General features: G+C 47.2%; 1 protein-coding gene across 10 annotated transcripts in view; it reads left to right on the forward strand.

The window, feature by feature from the left end:
• FBXO10 (F-box protein 10) overlaps positions 1-20,109 on the forward strand; it is an 81,208-nt gene that overhangs the window by 34,455 nt on the left and 26,644 nt on the right. For 9 of the 10 annotated variants that reach the window (XR_009564285.1, XR_009564283.1, XR_009564287.1 and 6 more), the window contains 4 exons: positions 4,830-5,420; positions 8,487-9,308; positions 13,785-13,934; positions 16,435-16,571. Coding sequence is in view for 6 of the 10 variants with exons in the window: in XM_070045721.1 (XP_069901822.1) it covers positions 4,836-5,420; positions 8,487-9,308; positions 13,785-13,934; positions 16,435-16,571 (1,694 nt within the window). In the remaining 4 variants the exon portion in view is untranslated. The remainder of the gene's footprint in view (positions 1-4,829; positions 5,421-8,486; positions 9,309-13,784; positions 13,935-16,434; positions 16,572-20,109) is intronic. The other variant, XM_060300736.1, reaches the window with a different exon arrangement.

A 20,109-nucleotide genomic window follows, 5' to 3' on the forward strand; every position in this document is an offset into this window, starting at 1 on the left:
CTGAGGAAGATTGTATTGCTTTTACCTTCCCTAATTGAACAGCTTTTGCTGCGTCCCATAGGTTTTGGATTGTTGTGTTTTCGTTTTCATATGTCTCTAGGTATTTTTTTATTTCCTCTTTGGTTTCATCAGTGATCCATTGGTTGTTTAGTAACATATTGTTTAGCCTCCACGTGTTTGCTTTTTTTACTGTTTTTTTCTTGTAGTTGATTTCTAATCTCATAGCATTGTGATCAGAAAAGATGTTTGATATGATTTCAATTTTCTTAAATTTACTAAGGCTTGCTTTATGGCCCAGCATGTGATCTATCCTGGAGAATGTTCTGTGTGCACTTAAGTAGAATGTGTATCCTGCTGCTTTCGGATGGAATGTTCTGTAAATATCAATTAAGTCCATGTGATCTAATGTGTCATTTAAGGCCTGTCTTTCCTTATTGATTTTCTTTCTGGATGATCTGTCCATTGATGTAAGTGGGGTGTTAAAGTCCCCTACTATTATTGTGTTACTGTCAGTTTCTCCTTTTATGGCTGTTAGCATTTGCCTTATATGTTGAGGCCCTCCTATGTTGGGTGCATATATATTTACAGTTATATCTTCTTGGATTGATCCCTTGATCATTATGTAACCTCCTTCTTTGTCTGTTGTAACAGCCTTTATTTTAAAGGCTATTTTGTCTGACATGAGTATTGCTACTCCAGCTTTCTTTTGATTTCCATTTGCATGGAATACCATTTTCCATCCCCTCACTTTGTCTGTTTGTGTCCCTATATCTGAAGTGAGTCTCTTGTAGACAGCATATATACGGGTCTTGTTTTTGTATCCATTCAGCCAGTCTGTGTCTTTCGGTTAGAGCATTTAATCTATTTACATTTAAGGTAATCATCAATATGGATGTTCTTATTGCCATTTTGATAATTGTTTGGGATTTGTTTTTGTGGGTCTTTTTTCTTCCCTTCCTCTTTTGTTCTCTTCTCTTGTGATTTGATGACTGTCTTTAGTGTTGTGTTTGGATTGCTTTCTTTTGTGTGTGTATCTATTGTAGATTTTTGGTTTGTGGTTACCATGGTTTTGGTATAGCAGTCTATATATATGCATGATTGTTTTAGGTTGCTGATCTCTTAATTTCAAATGTGTTTCAAATATCCTGCATTTGTATTCTCCTCCTCTCACAATTACTGGTTTAAGTATCATATTTGTGTGTGAATGATTTCCTACCTTAACTGTATGTTTCCCTTTACTGGTGAGCTTTTCCATTCGTAATTTTCTTGTTTCTAGTTGGGGCCTTTTCTTTTCCATCTAGAGAAGTTCCTTTAGCATTTGTTGTAAAGCTGGTCTGGTGGTGCTGAATTCCCTTAGCTTTTGCTTGTCTGTAAAGCTTTTGATTTCTCCCTAGAATCTGAATGGGAGCCTTGCTGGGTAGAGTATTCTTGGTTGTAGGTTTTCCCCTTTCATCACTTTCAATATATCATGCCACTCCCTTCTGGCCTGCAGAGTTTTTGCTGAAAAATCAGCTGATAACCTTATGGGGATTCCCTTGTATGTTATTTGTTGCTTTTTCTATTGTTGCTTTTAATATTTTCTCTTTGTCTTTAATTTTTGTCAATTGGAATAGTATGTATCTTGGTGTGTTCCTCCTGGGGTTTATCCCCTATGGGATTCTCTGCGCATCCTGGACTTGAGTGTTTCCTTTCCCATGTTAAGGAAGTTTTCAACTATTATGTTTTCAAATATTTTCTCAGGCCCTTTCTCTCTCTCTTCTCCTTCAGGGATCCCTATAATATGAATGTTGGTGCATTTAATGTTGTCCCAGAGGTCTCTCAGACTGTCCTCATTTCTTTTCATTCTTTTTTCTTTATTCTGTTCTGCAGCAGTGATTTCCACCATCTATCTTCCAGCTCACTTATTTGTTCTTCTGCCTCATTTATTCTGCTATTGATTCCCTCTACTGTATTTTTCATTTCAGTTCTTATATTGTTCATCTCTGTTCTTTAAATCTTCTAACTCTTTGTTAAACATTTCATGTATCTTCCCAATCTGTGCCTCCATTCTTTTTCCGAGATCTTGGATCACCTCTACTATCATTACTCTGAATTCTTTTTCAGGCAGATTGCCTATCTCCACTTCACTTAGTTGTCCTTCTGGAGTTTTATCTCGTTCCTTCGTCTGGGTTATATTCCTCTGCCATCTTGTTTTGTCTAACTTTCTGTGTTTGTGGCCTCCATTCCTCAGGCTGCAGAATTGTAGCTCCTCTTGCTTCTGGTGTCTGCCCCCTGGTGGATGAGGGTCCAAGGGCTTGTGCTGGCTTCCTGGTGGGAGGGACTGGTGCCTGCCCGCAGGTGGGTGGAACTGGGTCTTAGGACTCTCTAGTTTTCTTATGCCAACATCACAATATCTTGTAGCTGACATGTTGAGGGAGTCGAGATTATGTTGTCCTTTTTTTTTTTTTTTTAGGACTGTTAAATTTCATTCTAGCAGGCATAAGTTACTGGAAGAACCCTTTGATCCTATGAAGCTTGACTTTATTCTTCCGATTTGAATTTATTCCCATGGCACATCCTTTCTGAGTCTCAGTATGAATGCTCCATATTCTGGGTGGAATTCCATGATCTCCCAGCTCTGCCTGATCTCTAGTATCACCACTTACCCCAGAGAAGGCAATTTCTACTAGGTCTGTGGAAGTACCACCCTGTACGCGTGTGGTCCAGCTTTCAGCCAAGAAACTGCCCGCCAAACCCACCCCCACGCTGTGTCGCTCACGCCCTCTGGATACCCTGCCTGGCAGATTTCAGCCACTTCAGCCCAGAACTCAAATCTGCCTGCTCAGTAGACTATCACTCTGCCTGGGCTCCATCTCCCTACCCCACAATGAGAAGGTACCCCAAGATGACAGCTGGAGCAGTCATGCACTTTCCTCCTGTTTCCTTGCTCTCTAAGATCACAGTCCTTTGTGGCTTGCTATTCAGTGCCTGAGAGCATGGATTTTATTCCCTCGTTTGTGGCAGGCAGGAGAATCCAGTTCTAGGAATTCTGTCATGGCCTAAATTGGAAGGTGAGGTTCCATTTTGGATGTGATGCTGAGTTTTTAGTGTCTGTGGAACATTCAGGTAGAAACGTCTGGCCAGCAATTGGGTGTTCATGTATGGAGCTTGAAAGAGACAGCAGGGGCTGGAAATTCAGATTTTGAGGTCCTGAATTTACACTGGTAGTTGAAATCAAGGGAATGAATGTGATCGCTTAGCTAGAGAATGGTTAGAGAAGGGATAGAAAAACATTCTTCTCCTTAAAAGGCTGGGAAGGTGTGGCTAAAGAAGGGATGAGGAACAGGAGACATGGGTGTCACAGAAACCACCATGAGTAAAATTGCATTTGCCTGGGGCAGTTGCAGTATCAGGAGCCCAGCCTTTCTTTCCTCTCTACATCATGCTTACCAGTCCAGAGCCAGTTCTTCTCCAGTGCTACTGAGAACTTCATAAAGTCTCAGTGGGTGATCATGATGGAAGAACCTGCATATCTGGGCTCTGATACTAATCTGTAGAGTTAAAGCCATACCTGTCTGGAGGAGGCTTAGAATTTCTATCAGATGTAATCACACATCTGTGTTTTTAGCCTTCTTGGGGCTAATGGCTGACCAGTTTGATCATCATTTTTATAAAATTGAGGGGAAAACTAAGGCCCTGGAGAGGTGGACAACTTGATTATTAAAGTCAGTGATGGAGTCGGCCCTGTTTCCAGTTTTAGTTTCTAGTTGTCTAGAGACCTTACAGGGTTCAGACTTGGAAGTTGCTCTAGGTCATCTAATTCAGCCGCCTTGTTTTTTAGGTGGGGAAACTGACGCTGATAGAGCTTAAACTAGGTGTGAACAACAGAAATGCAGTGAAGCCAGCTTAGGCAAAAAGGAGAATTTGCTAGAAGAGTACAGAGGTAGCTGAAGGGATTCAAAAGGCAAGGATGGAGCTGAGCTTTGAGAGTAGACTGGAGCTGTGACCTGCAGTGCTGGAGAAACACTGGGATGCCCCTTGTTTCTGCCCTTTTCTCTGCTTTTTTCTGTGTCTCTCATTCATCCTCCTCTCAATGCAGACCAGCTTCTGCTTCCACCCTCCCCTGCCCCCAGAGAAAATGGTCACCAACAACTGTTCCTGAGTTTATAGCTTAGGAAACAAGCCACTCATTCCCCTCCATTCAGGAAAGAAGTCAATCTGATTCTAGAATTGTAACTCACATTCCCCTAAAGATCTCAGTGGCCCAGTGGAGCCATCCAGAGTCCAGTCATTTGCAGCCAAGGGTCTGGATAGTGTTATTCCACACACAGGGCTGCGGAAAGCCCTACCTCTATAAGCAAGTGGTGTAAACTGTTGGTGGGGGGAGGGATATTTTCCCCCAAAAAATCATGGGAGCAGATGGTTGGGCAGCTAGCCCAGTAGATGCTTGGGACACTAGGGTTACATGAGTAACCAGTGGCAGAGCCAGGACCAGAAACCTCAGCAGCAGTTTTCCTGAGGTTGCCTCCCATGAGGATTTGATCCGTGATGAGTAGAGACAGCTCTAGGACAGTAACAGCCAAAGGTGGGTTCCCTCTGTATTAGTCCAAACTAAACTAGTCTAAACTAGGTCATATCTTTATAGTGTCTTTAAGAGAAAAGAAAGTTTTCCCTGCTGATTGCAGGTAGAAAAATCCCAGGGAAGGATTCTGACTCAGTGGGTGGAGTCCTGTGATTGGCTGGGCCTAGGTGCCTGTTCACCCCTGGGGTCAGAAGGCAGGGGATATTTTAAGAAGGGGGACTGTAAGCAGCGTAGACAAAAACTCTTTTGTTCTGTGTCTGTCTCCCAGGTGACGATGGAGGCTGGCAGCCTCCCCCTGGAGCTGTGGCGCATGATCTTAGCCTACTTGCCCCTTCCCGACTTGGGCCGTTGCAGCCTAGTGTGCAGGGCCTGGTATGAACTGATCCTCAGTCTTGATAGGACTCGCTGGCGGCAGCTGTATCTGGGCTACACTGAGTGCCGCCACCCCAACTGGCCCAACCAGCCTGATGTGGAACCTGAGTCTTGGAGGGAGGCCTTCAAGCAGCATTACCTTGCCTCCAAGATGTGGACCAAGAATGCTGCGATCTTGGAGACCTCTGTCTGCTTTTCTCTATTTCGCCGGAGGAGGACACGTCGTACCCTGAGTGTCGGGCCAGGCCATGAGTTTCACAGCCTAGGCAGTGCCCTGGCCATGTCCAGCCTATTTGACCGAATCCTGCTGTTCCCAGGTCTGCACGAAGAGCAAGGTGAAATTATCCTGAAGGTGCCCGTGGAGATCGTAGGCCACGGGAAGTTGGGCGAAGTGGCCCTGCTAGCCAGCATTGACCAGCAGTGCTCAACCACACGCCTGTGCAACCTCGTCTTCATGCCAGCCTGGTTCTCACCCTTCATGTTTAAGGTGGGTGTCTACCTCAGATGGATAGCCTCTCCCGGCCTGACCCTGGGCCTTGCCCTCTTCTCAGTGGGTTTGTAACCCTTTTTTTGTTGGAATTAGAAAAAGAGAGAGAGTTCAGTCATTAGTCCTATAACACACTCCTGTGAGTTCTGCACCAGTTGAGAAAGAGGCACAGGGATCAGTAGAGATCAATATTCTGCTTTATTCCTGAAAAAGCTGTACTTAAAAAAATGAGCCTTGCACTGGAGGCCAAAATTGCTTTGTACTTCTTCCTTTCCAACCTGGACCAACTGGACCACAGGTAGAGCAGCCAGGTTCCGGGAGCATGCCACATGCCACATGGTGACAGGAAGCAGAGAACAGACAGCGTTCCCAGAGAGATGGCCAAAGAGGGGGGCTCTGCAGGCCAGTGACCTTCAGCACATTAGCCCCACTCTGCAGAGGGTCAAGGAAGGTCAGGCTTTTGCCAAGGCTGACTGGAGAGAGGGTCAGGAAATATCAGGAGAACACATTCCTTCTAGGAGCAGAGCAGTTGTTTCCAAAGAAAAGCATGTGTTGGGATGTTGGTAGCTTCTGGCAGAACAGTCTAGAGCTAATAGCTATAGACTGCCAGGAGCTGCATTGCCTAGAAACTGATTATGATACATGGATTTTGTACCTAGTCAACAAAAATTATATTGCCACTGTTCTACCAATAACAACCAAATTGTCTCTCACGTTCGTAATGATCATTATGCCACCAGTCACTTATGATGCACTTACTCTTTGCCAGCCACGTGCTTTACAGCCATGATTAAGATGGGCAGTGTCAGCTGGCTTTATTGATGAGCAGATGGAGCCTCAGCAAGGGTCTCAGACTTTGTAAGGGACAGAGGTAGGGTCCAAAGCCTGTAATCATAAGATAGGTGACTTTCCATCTGTGGCCTCATTTGATCCCCACAACAAACAGTTGTGGTAGACAGAGTAGGTGTGTCCCCATTTTGCAGATGAGGGACACTGAGGCTCAGAGATGCTGAGTAACTTTCTCAAGTGGATAATTAGTGAGGTTAGAACTCAAATCCAGGCCTTTGAGTCTAACCCCTTTTGAAATTACATTGTTCTGCATTCCCTGGAAGCTTAAAAGGCTGTTCGCTACTTAGAACATTTCAGAAGAACCGATGGAGTCCTTCTGTGCTCATCTGCAGATCTGGAAGAACGGTTCGTTTCCATACCTTCCACATTTCATAGTCATTTATTCTTCAGCCTCCACTTCCCCCTCACAAGTGCAGCTGCAGATCCTCAAGGGGTGGGTCCTGGCCGTAGACCTTGTAGCCCAGCCCACCATCTGGCTTTGTGCTTGGCATATATTAGTGCTCAGTCCATGCTTGTCTTTTAACTAAAAGCAGGACAGGGGGCTAGGATGACCTTGCCTGAAAAATGCAAAGGCCAGGGTGACTTCACAGCCGTTTTTTATGACTTCTGAGGAGAACTCTAGCAATGACTCTGCGTCTCTAGAGAGCCAGGGTTTTTCTACAGAGAGGACCAAGTAAGAGAAAATAGACTTAAACTGCAGCAAGAAAAAGTTAGGTTAGCCATAGGGAAGAACTAGAGAGGTTAAGGGGAGTTAAGTTCTGGGACAAGCTCTCAAGGGAGGTCACTGCTAGAGAATGTAAAATTGTCCAGGGATTACTAAGTGGGATCATGAGACACTACTACCTCATTTTATGGTTCAAGTACATCTCATGGAGCTTGGTGTGGAATCCAGAAGCAGCTCTTTTTCAGGAATGCAGAGTGGCTGGTCTTCTCCGTCAGGCCTGGAAGGCTGAGGGTCTCAGGTGGGCTGTTCCGTAGGGCTGAGTAGTACCCCCACCCCAGAGAACTCTCTGCTCTCCACGTCCCTTGACCCCAGATGATAACAGCTGGCTTTTCTCACGTGCCAGCTTTGTGCATGGCTCCGTGCCTGGTGCTTTGTTAGTTCGTGAGCCCTGTGTTGCAGACAGAGAAACTGAGGCTTAGAGAAGTGATGTGTTTATCCAAGATAACACACCTGGAAGAGGCAGAGCTGGGAGCTGGGCCCTGCAGCTGGACCCCCAGAGCCCGCACTCTTAGCCACTGCTCAGGGCACTCACCCGGTCACGGCAGTACACCTTGTCCCCCTCTTTAGGGACGTGGCCTGCTGTCTCCTGCCGTAGTTCTCCACCAGCACCAGTTCCCACGCAGACTTTCCCAGCACCTGTGTCTGGGCCTCCCACTGCTGGCCCAGCCCCAGCAGAGCTCAGCCCCTCCTGGCCCACCCTGGCCTCTGTCAGCCCTCTGGCTTTGCCCAGCTCTGTCCTGACTCCGCACTCCAGACTGGCCTATGTGGTGAACCTCAGGGCTGCAGGCTCAGGTGGAAGCAGGCTCGCAGGGCCAAGGGAGGATTCGAATGAAGGGATAGTGCTTTGGAAGGAGAGACCCGGAGGAACACCACCTGGTGGGACACAGTCTCCATGTAACCGAGACACCACGTGGGACCCTCACCCATCAGAGGGCTTGGTAAAGTTGGGCTCACATCCCAGCCAGTTCCTGTGTTTGTGAGAATCCAAAGCTCTCCCTCATCATTTCTCCCTTGAGCGACCGTCTCCTGGTTCATCTCCAGTATTGAGTCGATTCCATTTCACGTAGCATCCCTCTGAGCATTCAGCATCTTCCGCCTTCTCCATGTTACCTCCCACCCCCCACACCAGACTCTTTATTCTCATTAAGCGCTTCATGAGCACTGGTGGAATTTACTTGAGATTTGAGGGTTTGGGGAAGGGCCCTGCTCCAGAAAGTGAACTTTTCTGCCATTATCCGTTTCCACTCTTGTCTCCTGCCCTTTGGGATTGGAAGGAGGGGAGGGAAGGCAGCTCCGAATGATCCTCCTTCTGATGCACAGCAGCTCCTGGTTCCTCCTGGGGCTGGCAGGACCCTTGCCCTGTGGGGAAGGGAACATGACCAGCAGGACAGATGGCCTTTCCAGGTGCCATCCCCTTACGGAACAGTTAGAGCTCTGACTAGCAAAACAGATCTTACCCCTGTTACACCCACTTTCTCTCTTTCGTTCCCCAGACAACTTCAGGTCACGTCCAGTTTGACAACTGCAACTTTGAGAATGGACACATCCAGGTCCATGGCCCGGGCACCTGCCAAGTGAAGTTTTGCACCTTCAAAAACACCCATGTCTTTCTGCACAATGTGCCCCTGTGTGTCCTGGAAAACTGTGAATTTGTGGGCAGTGAAAACAACTCTGTGACTGTTGAGGGCCACCCATCCTCAGAGAACAACTGGGCCTACACGCATCTCTTAGGGCTTATCAGGTCCTCTCCCAGCGTGCTCCCAACAGAGGACTCTGACTCTTTAATGTCCTTGGACCTGGAAAGCAGGGACCAGGCCTGGAGCCCAAGAACCTGTGGCATTGTCATTGAGGGTAGCCAGAGCCCTACCAGCCCAGCAACTGGCTCCCCCAAGGCTGGCTCACAGGAGGCAGAGGTGGGCAGCGATGGGGAAAGGGTGGCCCGGACCCCAGACAGCAGCGATGGAGGCCTGAGTCCCAGCGGTGAGGATGAGGATGAGGACCAGCTCACGTACAGACTGTCCTACCAAGTGCAGGGACCGCGGCCGGTTCTAGGGGGCTCCTTTTTGGGCCCACCACTGCCGGGAGCATCCATCCAGCTGCCCAGCTGCCTGGTGCTGAACTCACTACACCAGGAGCTGCAGAAGGACAGGGAGGCCATGGCGCTGGCCAGCTCTGTGCAGGGCTGCCTCATCCGCAAGTGCCTGTTCCGGGACGGGAAGGGAGGCGTCTTCGTTTGCTCTTATGGCCGAGCCAAGATGGAAGGAAACATCTTCCGGAACCTGACTTATGCGGTGCGATGTATACATAATAGCAAGGTGCGATGTATACATAATAACAAGGTGCTGTCATAAGGCTTACTGTACAGACCCATGAGGCCTCGCTGGGTCACAAGGAACATGATTTTGGAGTGGTGAGAGGGCTTCAGGGGCTGTACGCAGGAGGGCTTGGATGGTGCTAGTATGCATTTTTTTTAAAAATCATCTTTTAATCTTATAACACACACTTGCCTCATGTCCGTCATCTGATTTGGATGAGGCAGAAACTATTCTTCCCATTTTACAGAAGAGGAAATAGGCCTAGGGAGGAAGGTGACTCACTCAGGATCACACAGCAGGTTAGAGGCCAAACAGAATGGGGACTAGAACCCAGGTCTTCCACCTCCTTTCTCTATGTTATGCTGCTTCTCAAATATGTCACCCAACTCCTGGTAGAAGGAACAAGGGCTCTTTAGCCTGGATGCAGGATAATTTTGGGAGACGTGATCGCTGCCTGTGATCCAAACTGTGTGGGTAGTTGAGAAGGCTTCCCAGACGAGGAGATGTCTAAGTTGAGTAGGATGAGGCGAGGAGAACCAAGGAAAATGGGCTGCGTGTGGTGAAAAGGAGGTGCACAGTGAGGGTTCAGGCAGCACACATCCTGTGCTGGGGCCTGGATGTGAGGCCAAGTTCAGCAGTGTGGTGGGGACCGCTGGAAAATGAGCAGGGGAGGTAAGCAGAATCCACGTTGCCCAGGGCCTAGAAAGCCCCGTTGAGATGTATGGACTTCATACTAAGAATGGATCATCCTACTCTGCATGCCATCAGCGCCTTGTACCTGCAACCCCCTCAGGCACCACAGGACAGTAACAGCTCAGGATGGGAGAGGCTTCTAAAAGGAAAGACATGGCCTTTTAGAAGGAAGCATGACATAGCTCCTAGGTTTGAGTCTCACTTCTCCTCTAATTCACTGTGAACGTTACCTTCCTCTCATGTGAAATGAAAATACTGCCCCACTTCTTCGACTGGGGGTTTGTGAGGATCCAGTGCCATAATATTGGCAAAGCACTTAGAAAACTGAAGGGCACTGTACAGATGTCACATGTGAGTCTTGCAGGTCTCTGAAGGCTTCTAGAATGATTAATAGCAATTGCATCTTAATTGTATTTTACCCATTTCCAAAGAGGATTTCAGGTGGTGTTACCCTGGAAACACAATATAAAACTGTGCTATGAACAGAGAACAAAAGATAAAGGTCAAATAAAAGGGGTGGGTGACAGCTTTGCTCTCAGGGGGACCACAATGAAAGGATCTGGAGTGAGCCCTCAAGGAGGGCTTTCCTCCTTGCATGGTTAGTAAGAGTGTGGCTTCTGAGTCAAATTCAGGCTCTGCCCCTTATTAGCTATATGCCCTTTGGACTAATGATACTACCTACTCCAAGGTGTGGTGAGGATTGACTGAGGTCATATATATGCATATATATATATATATAAAGTGCTTAGCAGTGTGTCTGGTGCATAGCAAGTACTCCATAAATGTGTTTGGTGTTTTTTAAGACTTAAAAAAAAATCTTTCCCGGAGGACTGGTGCCTGGCCAAGCTGTCTAGGAAGACTAGGAGTTGGCAGGGTGAAGCTGTGAGGCAAAGGAGGCATGCGGGAAGGCCCAGACATAGGACGCAGGACACTCAGGGAGTCGCAAGTAACCTCAACAGCCAGAGCGTGAGGTGAGGGCTAGTCAGCAAGAGTCAGTCAGCTCAGGGGCAGGTGTCTCGTCAGAGAGATGGGAATTGTCTTGAGGGCAGTGGGAACACACTGAAAGATTTTAAGCAGAGAATTGTGGTCAGATCTGCATTTGGAAAGCTCCTTCTGTCAGCTTTGTGTGGAATGGAGTGGAGGGGAACAAGACTGGAGACACAATCAGTGCGGGGCAGTGGATAATTAGGGTCCGTACATGGAGAGGAGGAACAGGGCAGTCTGGAGAGGTGGCGAGGAGAACCTCGGGAGAGGAGCGGTCGAGGTTATGTGGCCTAGATTTCTGGTGTGAGTGGCTGAGGCAAAGGCAGGAACTGAGAAGCCGAGAAGGTTAGGATGTGGAAAGATGCTGAGTGCAGTTCTGGGCACGTTGAGTTTGGAGCATCAGTGACATCAGGCAGAGGTGCCATCTGGTTACGGGGGGCTGGAGCTTTGAAGAGAGATGTGCCCTGACATGCAGACTTGGGAGCAGGTGGTAATTGGAGTCATGGACAAGGAGAGACAAAAAGTCAAACAGCTTTCGTTGTAGCCCTCTGGAACTGTTGTCCCCAGGGAACTTGTGGCAGGAATTGTGCAGCCAACTGTTCCTAGTGAGTCTCCAAAAAGGAACCTGAAAAGCTGATTTTGGCTGGCTTTTGACTAAAACAACCCATGGTGTCTCATGAGTACGCAGCTTCCGGGAACACATATATCAAATGGCATTAATACAAGTGGGGAGCTGTGGGCGGGAGTGCCGGCTTACTGAGCTGGCCCCTGTGGCCAGGAGCAAGCCCTTGATCCAGTGGCCAGAGGGCAACCGCCCTACCTCTGCCCTCCAGAACATTCCCGAGAGGGTAGAGGCTGGCAGAGGGAATGAAGAAAAGTATCACTGACCATGATTTTTTTTTCTTGCTTCTTTGGGTATCTGGTAATTTTTAGTTGGAAGTGCGGTATCTTGTATAGACGGTGGAGACAGAGGTAAATGGTGTTTATGTGTGGGAATGGGCATGCCTCTTCTGTGATGCTTGGATTTTGTTGTTACAATTACCTTCAGTGAACCACAGGCTCCTGATTCCTCCTGCATTACTTTGGCTGGTTTGCCAGTGGACTTTTCTGTTTTAGTTCTTCCCTTTGCATCTGCTCCTCCGTGCTCTTGCCCCTCCCAGCAGCAGGGCACTGCCATGGCTCTGGCTGGCCAGCCTCGTGGCACAGTGGGTGATAGGGAGCCTCTCGTGTCTGCATTTATCCTTAGTCTTAGGAAGGTGCTGTGTCAGTGGATTTAGGACCTTGGCACTAGGCCCTTTTCAGTGGTCCTGCCTCAGCCCTCAGCACTAGGGGGGCTCTAATGATCGAGGCCCAAGATATTTTCCTCCCACCTCCCTGAGGGGTAAAGGGTTTATTGTTTTTCTGTTCCCTCCCTTGAGAGCCACAGGGTTTGCTGCCCTTCCCCCAGCTGCTTAAGGCTTGTTCTTTGGGACAGGAGGGGCTTAGTGCTTTTCCCACAGTGGCTGTACTTTCCCCCAAGCGCCCACCAGGAGGGAGGCTGTCTCCCGTCTCTCGTCCTGCCCTCGGTCTTTCTCCATGAGCACCTGGCGAGGTCCATGGAGAAGTGAATAGATGCAGCTGCTCCCGGGGCTTCTGTGCTCTCACTAGTTAACAGCTGGCCTTTAACAGTTCATGGAAACGGTTAGCTGAACTCTTCTTACTGGCCAGTATGGCATCTGTGTCTTTTCAGACAAACAAGTACTCACATCTCGTGTCCTTGAAGGTGCCTGTTTCCCTTAGATTCCAGGCTAGTTGGTTGTCCTGCAACCTCAGCTCGCTGATGGATTCAAGAAAGGTTACGTTTTTGTATCTTCTTGTTGTAAGTGTGGGAGCAATGCTCTTTCCAACTTGCCCCATTCTAAGCAGAAAGCTTCTCCTTGAAATTGTACTTCTATTATACTTTACCCCTCCCAGAGTTTTATCCTAATGTAGTACAGTGTTTATTGTTAGTACACAATTTACCTTAACGTAGTACATTTCATTGTTAATACATAGTTGTTTAAAACAATATGTATTCTAGATTTTTAGTATTGCTAAAAAGAGAATGTAAGTGGCAGTGCATCCCCTTAATAAGCTGTTTACTGAGTTATGGTACCTTGTTTTAAAGAGGCTTCTTTATCTTATACCAACACTTGCAATTGTCTCTTAGCTTGGAGTTCCATTGGTTTTTCCACCCCAGGATAATAATACAGCAAAAGAGATGCAAAGCGGGCAACAATGGGTATTTGTCTTAAAAGTGGAAAGCAAAAGGGAAGGTGGGAGAGGACAGCCTACGAGGTACTTTACCCTCAGGTGCTTCCTCAGGCAGGTGAAGTTCAGCAAAGGTGTGTGTGGAAGTGGTGGATCTGGCACTCGATTCCATTCAAAGTAGCTGTGCCCTTGGACCACTGGAAATCTTCATGTAACTGCACTGCATGTAGAGTTTGCAGACCACTAAATCCCACCTTCTCCAAGCGTCCTTTCCATGCCGTCATCCAGTTATTTATCCTGCTCAGAGGCTGTGAATGTGGAGCTCAGAGCCAGGCTTCCATCCAGGTTTTAGTAAAGAACTGGCGTGAGGTTGGTGCAGTGCCTGTAGGGCAGAGCCACGAAGGACACGGAAATGGCTCAGTCCTCGTGAGCACACGGCGGAGAGTGGCTGGTCTGGCATCAGGTAGAACTGCACGGACCAGACGGGAAGGAAGACTCAGGTATTCCCCAAGCAGTTTTCTAAAATACCTTTGTGACAGGAAAATGAATGGCTCTCTCTCCTCTGCCTAGATCATCATGCTCAGGAACCACATTCACCACTGCAGAGCGTCAGGCATCTTTCTTCGCTTGGAGGGCGGAGGCCTGATCGCCGGCAACAACATTTATGACAACGCGGAGGCCGGCGTAGACATCCGGAAAAAGTCCAACCCTCTCATTCTGGTACTTCCTCCATCTTCTTGCCCTTTCAGGGTGGCTCTTGGTACTCAGAAGCCTTTTCTGAGGATGTTTAAGCAAATGTTGCCATCTTGAATTTCTGTTGCTTCCTGTTTGCAGGTAGTTCCTGCCCTTTTCTCTGTGTGTCCTTGTGACTCTGGGTCTCTTTCTCCATGTATTGAGAGTGACTTTGCATAAGTCACGTACGTCCCTGCAGTCTCCCCTAGCAAGGAGGAGGACTGGATAGACAGGGAAATTCACAGGGCCTTCCCTCCCTCAGCCCTGATATGCTCTTGTGGGCTTTGAGTTCGGTAAGAATAAAGATATGTCTGCCATGAAAGACACTTGGATCAAAAATAATACACCAAATTAGTTCATTCTTTACTATTAAAAGGACACGTAGGATATTTATTCTGAAGATAACTTGTTTCATGGATATCGTGAGGCCATAGTGACTTTGATCTTAGCCAGTGTGAAAACCACTTAAAATCCTAGAATGTGAGACCAGTGACATGAAAGACCTGCCCCATAGTTTTGCTCCAGCCTTCTCTGAGAGACAGGTTTCCCAGAAATTGAGAAACATAGTGGACTTTTTATGGGCTTGGAAAAATAATATCCATCCTATACATAGTGCTTATTATATGCCAGATACTGTTCTAAGCACTTGGTATATATTTATTTAACCATGGTTTAACTCTTACACAACCCTGTGAGATAGAATTATTATTATTCCCATTTCATAGGTGAAGACACGGAGGCACAAAGACGCTAGGGACCTTGCCCTAAATCACACATCTAGTGCTAGCGCTGGCCTTTGAATCCAGGCAGTCTGACTCAGGGTGGATGTTCTTAACCCAGTATATCTAGACTGCCCTTGCAAATGCAGAGAAAGGCAAGTTCTTAACTATATTTCAAGAGACGTGCCTGGCCAGTGTCCTCTGCCAGCCCCTTCCTCTCACTCTTTCTGCCATGCAACTGATATTTGATGCATGGCCTTGGCTTAGGAAATTATTGCCACTGTTGCCAGAGAGATGAGAGGAGTTTGCCTTCCCAGGGATGGGGGGACAGGACAGTGTAGCAGGTGGAGGGGGAAGGGAGTATTACCTGCCTTTGTGAAACAGTGCAGGATAGAAATACCATTGCTTACACCTCTCTCCCTGTGCTTTTCAACCCTGTGAGGGACTTCTGTAGGCAGCGGTTACTCTGGTGAGTCTGCCAAATCCTTCAGGGGAAAATCTGAAAAGTGAGTAAGAATAGGAGAGCTTGCAGCATGAAACACTTTAAAGCAAACTAGAACTGTGTTTCCATTAAATAATTTTGGAAGAGAAACAGCTAGCTTTTTGGTTTAAATATAGGATTGTATTTAGGCTATAAATTAGCAATCAGAGTGAAACAATTTTATTATAATTTATTATAACCTAAAATTTTCATCACTGTTCAAAAGCAACTAACTGACTGGGAAACAGAAAAACTAGGTTTCAGATCCGGCCCTGCCACAAACATACTATATGGCCCTGGGCCTGTTTCCCATTTGCACGGTATGAAAATCTCCAAGGGTCATTATAGCTCGTACACCTGGTGACCTCATGCCTCATGGGACACCTAAGCTCCCTGGGGCTGTACCTTCCACAGGTCCCCCCCCAAATGAGAAGGGGAGACTAGAAGCCAGTGACCCACTCCTTCCCTGGGTGGCCTCTTGGGACTGCGCTTAGCCAAAGTTCCCATGTACTGGGGCACTGCCCCCTTCTGAGAGGTGGGCGCCCTGGGATGACATGGCCTAGCCAATGATCGTGTGTTTTGGGGACTCTTTGGAGGCTCAGAAATTTTCAGTAGTGTGCATTGCAGATGAAGGGCAGGAGCCCTCAGCAGTAAGTGCCAGCGTAACTACATCCCAAGAGTCTGGGTGGGGAAGACTCCTCTCTTGGGAGTCTCCCTCATAGGTGTCAACGTGTGCACCTGTGCGCAGAGGGCAGGGCCGCGTCCATTCACTTTGTTTTTTGTTGTTTCTTTTTTTAAAATTTTATTTATTTTTTTACTTTATGGCTACGTTGGGTCTTTGTTGCTGCGCACGGGCTTTCTCTAGTTGCGGCAAGCGGGGGCTACTCTTCATTGCAGTGTGCAGGCTTCTCACTGTGGTGGCCTCTCTTGTGGAGCACAGGTTCTAGGTGCAGAGGCTTCAGTAGTTGTGACACGCAGGCTCAGTAGTTGTGGCTCACGGGCTCTAGAGCACAGGCCCAGTAGTTGTGGTGCATGGGCTTAGTTACTCCGCGGCATGTGGGATCTTCCCTGACCAGGGCTCGAACTCACGTCCCCTGCATTGGCAGGTAGATTCTTAACGACCATGCCACCAGGGAAACCCATTCACTTTGTTTTGTGCTAGGGATCTTCCAGCAACGTAGTTTTCTCTGCTGGTTCATCCTGGCCCTGCGGTGGGGCAGCAATGAGCACTCTGCTTCTCAGTGGCGTGTCTGAGCTGCCTTCTGTGGTGTCTCGTGTTCACTTGCAGTGTAACCAGATCCACCACGGCCTTCGCTCTGGCATTGTTGTCCTTGGCAATGGGAAAGGCATCATCCGGAATAATCAAATCTTTTCAAACAAGGAGGCTGGCATTTACATCCTGTACCACGGAAATCCAGTCGTGAGGTATGTGCCACTGTACCCAGACCATCCTGTTCACCCATGGTCCCTCTTTCCTCTCTGATCTCTGTGTTTCCCTACTCTCTGTCTTTGCTTCATTTGAAACCATTTTTGTTTATGAAAACAACTGTACAGATGCAAGCAGGGAAGAGACAGACTTCACCCATAATCCCACCTCAGTCACACAACCTTTTGTGGTATTGCATCTGTGTTCTGTGCTTTTGTGTCTGTGTTTCCTTCCAGTTAACTAGGTGGACTTCTAACTTCTAATAATGATAACAAAGGTAAACAAGGGCAGACTCCGCTCCCTAGGAGCTTACTTTAGTCTGGAGGACATGTGTGCTCAGAAATAATGCTAAGATGGGAATGACATAGAGATTTCAACTCACCTGACAACTCTGGTCAGTTATTTTGGCTACCTGGGATGCTATATTAAGATCTGGAGGCTACATCTGACCTCAGCATGAAAGCATGCTGTGATCAATCAGTGGTGTAAGCTGTAGGTGGGAGGGGCCGTGGATTTGCCTTCCCATCTGTCATATGGCGCAGACTGTGATAAATACTATCAAAGTGGTACCAAGAGAGGGGGAATCATTCTGACTAGGGGGCTGTGGGAGGCCTCATTTGGGAGGTGGCATTGGAGTTAGACTTTGAAATACAGGTAGAGCTTTTGGACTCTCATGGAGATGGGGAGTGGACATTCCTAGTAAAGGAAGCAGCTTGAGTAAAGCAGCAGAGCGCAGCAGATTCAGGGGTAGCACACGGCCCACTGGCGCTTGAGAAAAGGTCTGACACAAGTTGTGACGTTAGTATAAAACATCTTAAATTGGGACTGTCCCTGATAATCTTGGATCCTTTGGTCACTGCAGCTTGAACGTTAAGATTTGGAGTAGAAGACCCACACAGTTACATCTGCAGTTTACAAAAATCACTGGCATTAATGTTCAGCAAATGTATTCTGAGAGTTTTTCCCTGCATTATTCCATGTGTACTTTTCCATGCTTTTGCAGAACCTTTGTATTTATCACTTTGGACAGTTTCAGAACTGTTCCATTGTTTTGATATTCCCTCATTTTTGAACCAGTCCTATTACTGTTCCTCTGGATTTTTTTTTTTTTTTTTTTTTTGGCCACGCCGCATGGCTTGCGGGACCTATTACTGCTAGGCCTCTATTTTTTCGCTATTATAGACAGCTTACTAAAAACAATTAGTGATCACAGAGCTCTTTTTCCATCTTTTGCATTATTGCCTTAAGATAAGAGTATGGGTTTGCATGTCATTCATTTAACACACATTTGAGGGTTTATTCCATGTAAAGGGACGGCAGTATAAAAAGTGTGTACAAATAGTCTCTCCTCCGTGGAGCATGCAGTCTCATTCTGGGGACGGGAGCCGTGAGGGAAGACTCACCAAAGCATATGCTTTATAGGTCTTCATGCAGGTGCAGAAGGAGCCCAGCCACAATTTCAGCTGAGCAAGTCAGGGCAGGGCACGTGGGGCACTGACATTTGAGTTGTGCTTGAAGGATGAGGTGGATTTTATGGCCATAGAAAAGGCATTCTGGGCCTGGGGCAGTGAAATTTGGGGTATGTCCAGGGAAAATGGTGTAAAAAATGTGGTGGTATGTCTGGGCATGTGATGCCCGGGGGGCTGAGTAGATGATCAGCCTACAAAGTGGGGTTGATGCTGGAGCACGGAGGACCTCGAATACCAAGTGTGGTGGGTAGAATAATGGCGCTCCAGATGTATCCATTTCCTAATGCTTGGAACCTGTGCATATGCTGTCTTACAAGGCAGAAGAGACTTTGCAGATGTGACTAAGTACGTTAAGATGGGGAGAGTATCCTGGGTTATGCAGGTGGGCCCAGTGTCATCACAAGGGTCCTTAGAAGAGGGAAGCAGGAGAGTCAGAGTCAGAAGGAAATGCATCAACAGAAGCAGAGGTCAGAGTGATGAGGCCACAGGCCAGGAAATATGGGCAGCCTCTAGAAGCTGGTAAAGACAATAAATGGATTCTTCCCTAGAGCCTCCAGAAGGAATACAGGTCTGCTGGCACCTTGATTTAGCCCCATCAGATCCAGTTTGGACTTCTGGCCTCCTAAACTGGAAGATAATGAATTTGTGTTGTTCTAAGCCACTCAGTTTGTGGTAATTTGTTATATCAGCCATACACCCAGAACTTGCGGGTGCTGGTGAACTGTTGAAGGGTTTTGAGCAAGGAATATTACAACGAGATCAGTGTCTTGGGTTTTTAAAACAGTCGCTTTGAGAGAATAGGTTGTGCTTTTTTCCTTTATGTTTCTCTGTGATGGCGGATAGGGATCTGTGGGAGGATACAGAATGAATTTCGAGATCCCTGAAGTGGCCTAGATAAGGCAAACCACAGCGTATTTTTTTGCCGGTGAGTTATATAACCTATGGTGTTTCTCTTTTTTTGCCTTGGCTGCAAGGAAGCACAGGACTCAGACTGGCTCATCTGTCGTTAATATCCCATCCTTGGTTCTTGGAACAGCGATCTGTCCCCTTTTCCTACTGTTTTCTGATACCTCTTTTATCTTTGTTCTGCCCACCCTGTGTACACACACATACATGTTTCTCCAAGTGGCCATGGATCCTTTCTGAAGGTGAGTGAGATTTGTATTAAAAGTATACCACTCATGCATTTGCTGCTATGGCACAGCTCTCAGAAATATGGATGAGGCGTGCCTTGCCCAGGGACTACATCTGACCCTGAATTCTAGAAGCCCACAGTAACCATCAGCTGATTAAATTGTAATCACATCAAAGCAGATACTTCAGATCTGTCTGAATAAAAACATAAGGATGTTTTTAACCTTGTTCTACTCCAAACACATAATGTAGATGCAGTTGGCATTTGACTTCCCCCGAAGGAAGTAAACCATTTGGACCCTGCCCTAGGAGATGGGAAGATTTATCAGCCAACTGCTAATCACTGGGGTTCTGTGAGGAGCCAGGCCCTATGTTAGGCTCTGAAGAGCCAGGTGAATATTTGGATCTAAATCCTTCCACTGCATGCATGGTAGGAAGTAGGAGGGTACCTCCTAAGAGAGGGGGCCGGTGCCCCTCCAGTAGGGAAGGAGAACACAGCATTCCTGGTAGTAAAAGTAACAAACAGCAAATGTGTATGCTCCAGGAATAACCCAGTTCTGCTAGGGTCTGGGTGTGACTGGCTCTGTATTTACAGGCAAGAAACCAAGGTAGAGAGACTGGAGAGAAATGCATGTCCTTTAACGTGCTCGGGTGTCTGGTTCTAAGGAACATATTCACGAGGCCTTGCCATGGTAGTAGGGCTGTGTGTAGCCCAGCCCATGGGGTTTCACATATGTGTTGTCTGATGTTCTTAAAACCCTCTTTTTAAAATCTGGTTTTCTTCTTATAAGGCATGTCATTATTTTGTTTTCATTCAGTGGATAGGCAACTGAGTTAACAGAAAATAAGCTGAAGAGTAGCTGCTGGATACAAACAGAAGACACTAGGCTTGTTACAGTCAGAATCTGATTCAGGGACATAAATCACTTCCAGA

The sequence above is a fragment of the Globicephala melas genome, chromosome 6 (genome assembly GCF_963455315.2).
Source record: "Globicephala melas chromosome 6, mGloMel1.2, whole genome shotgun sequence".
In the NCBI taxonomy this organism is placed as follows: Eukaryota; Metazoa; Chordata; class Mammalia; order Artiodactyla; family Delphinidae; genus Globicephala; species Globicephala melas.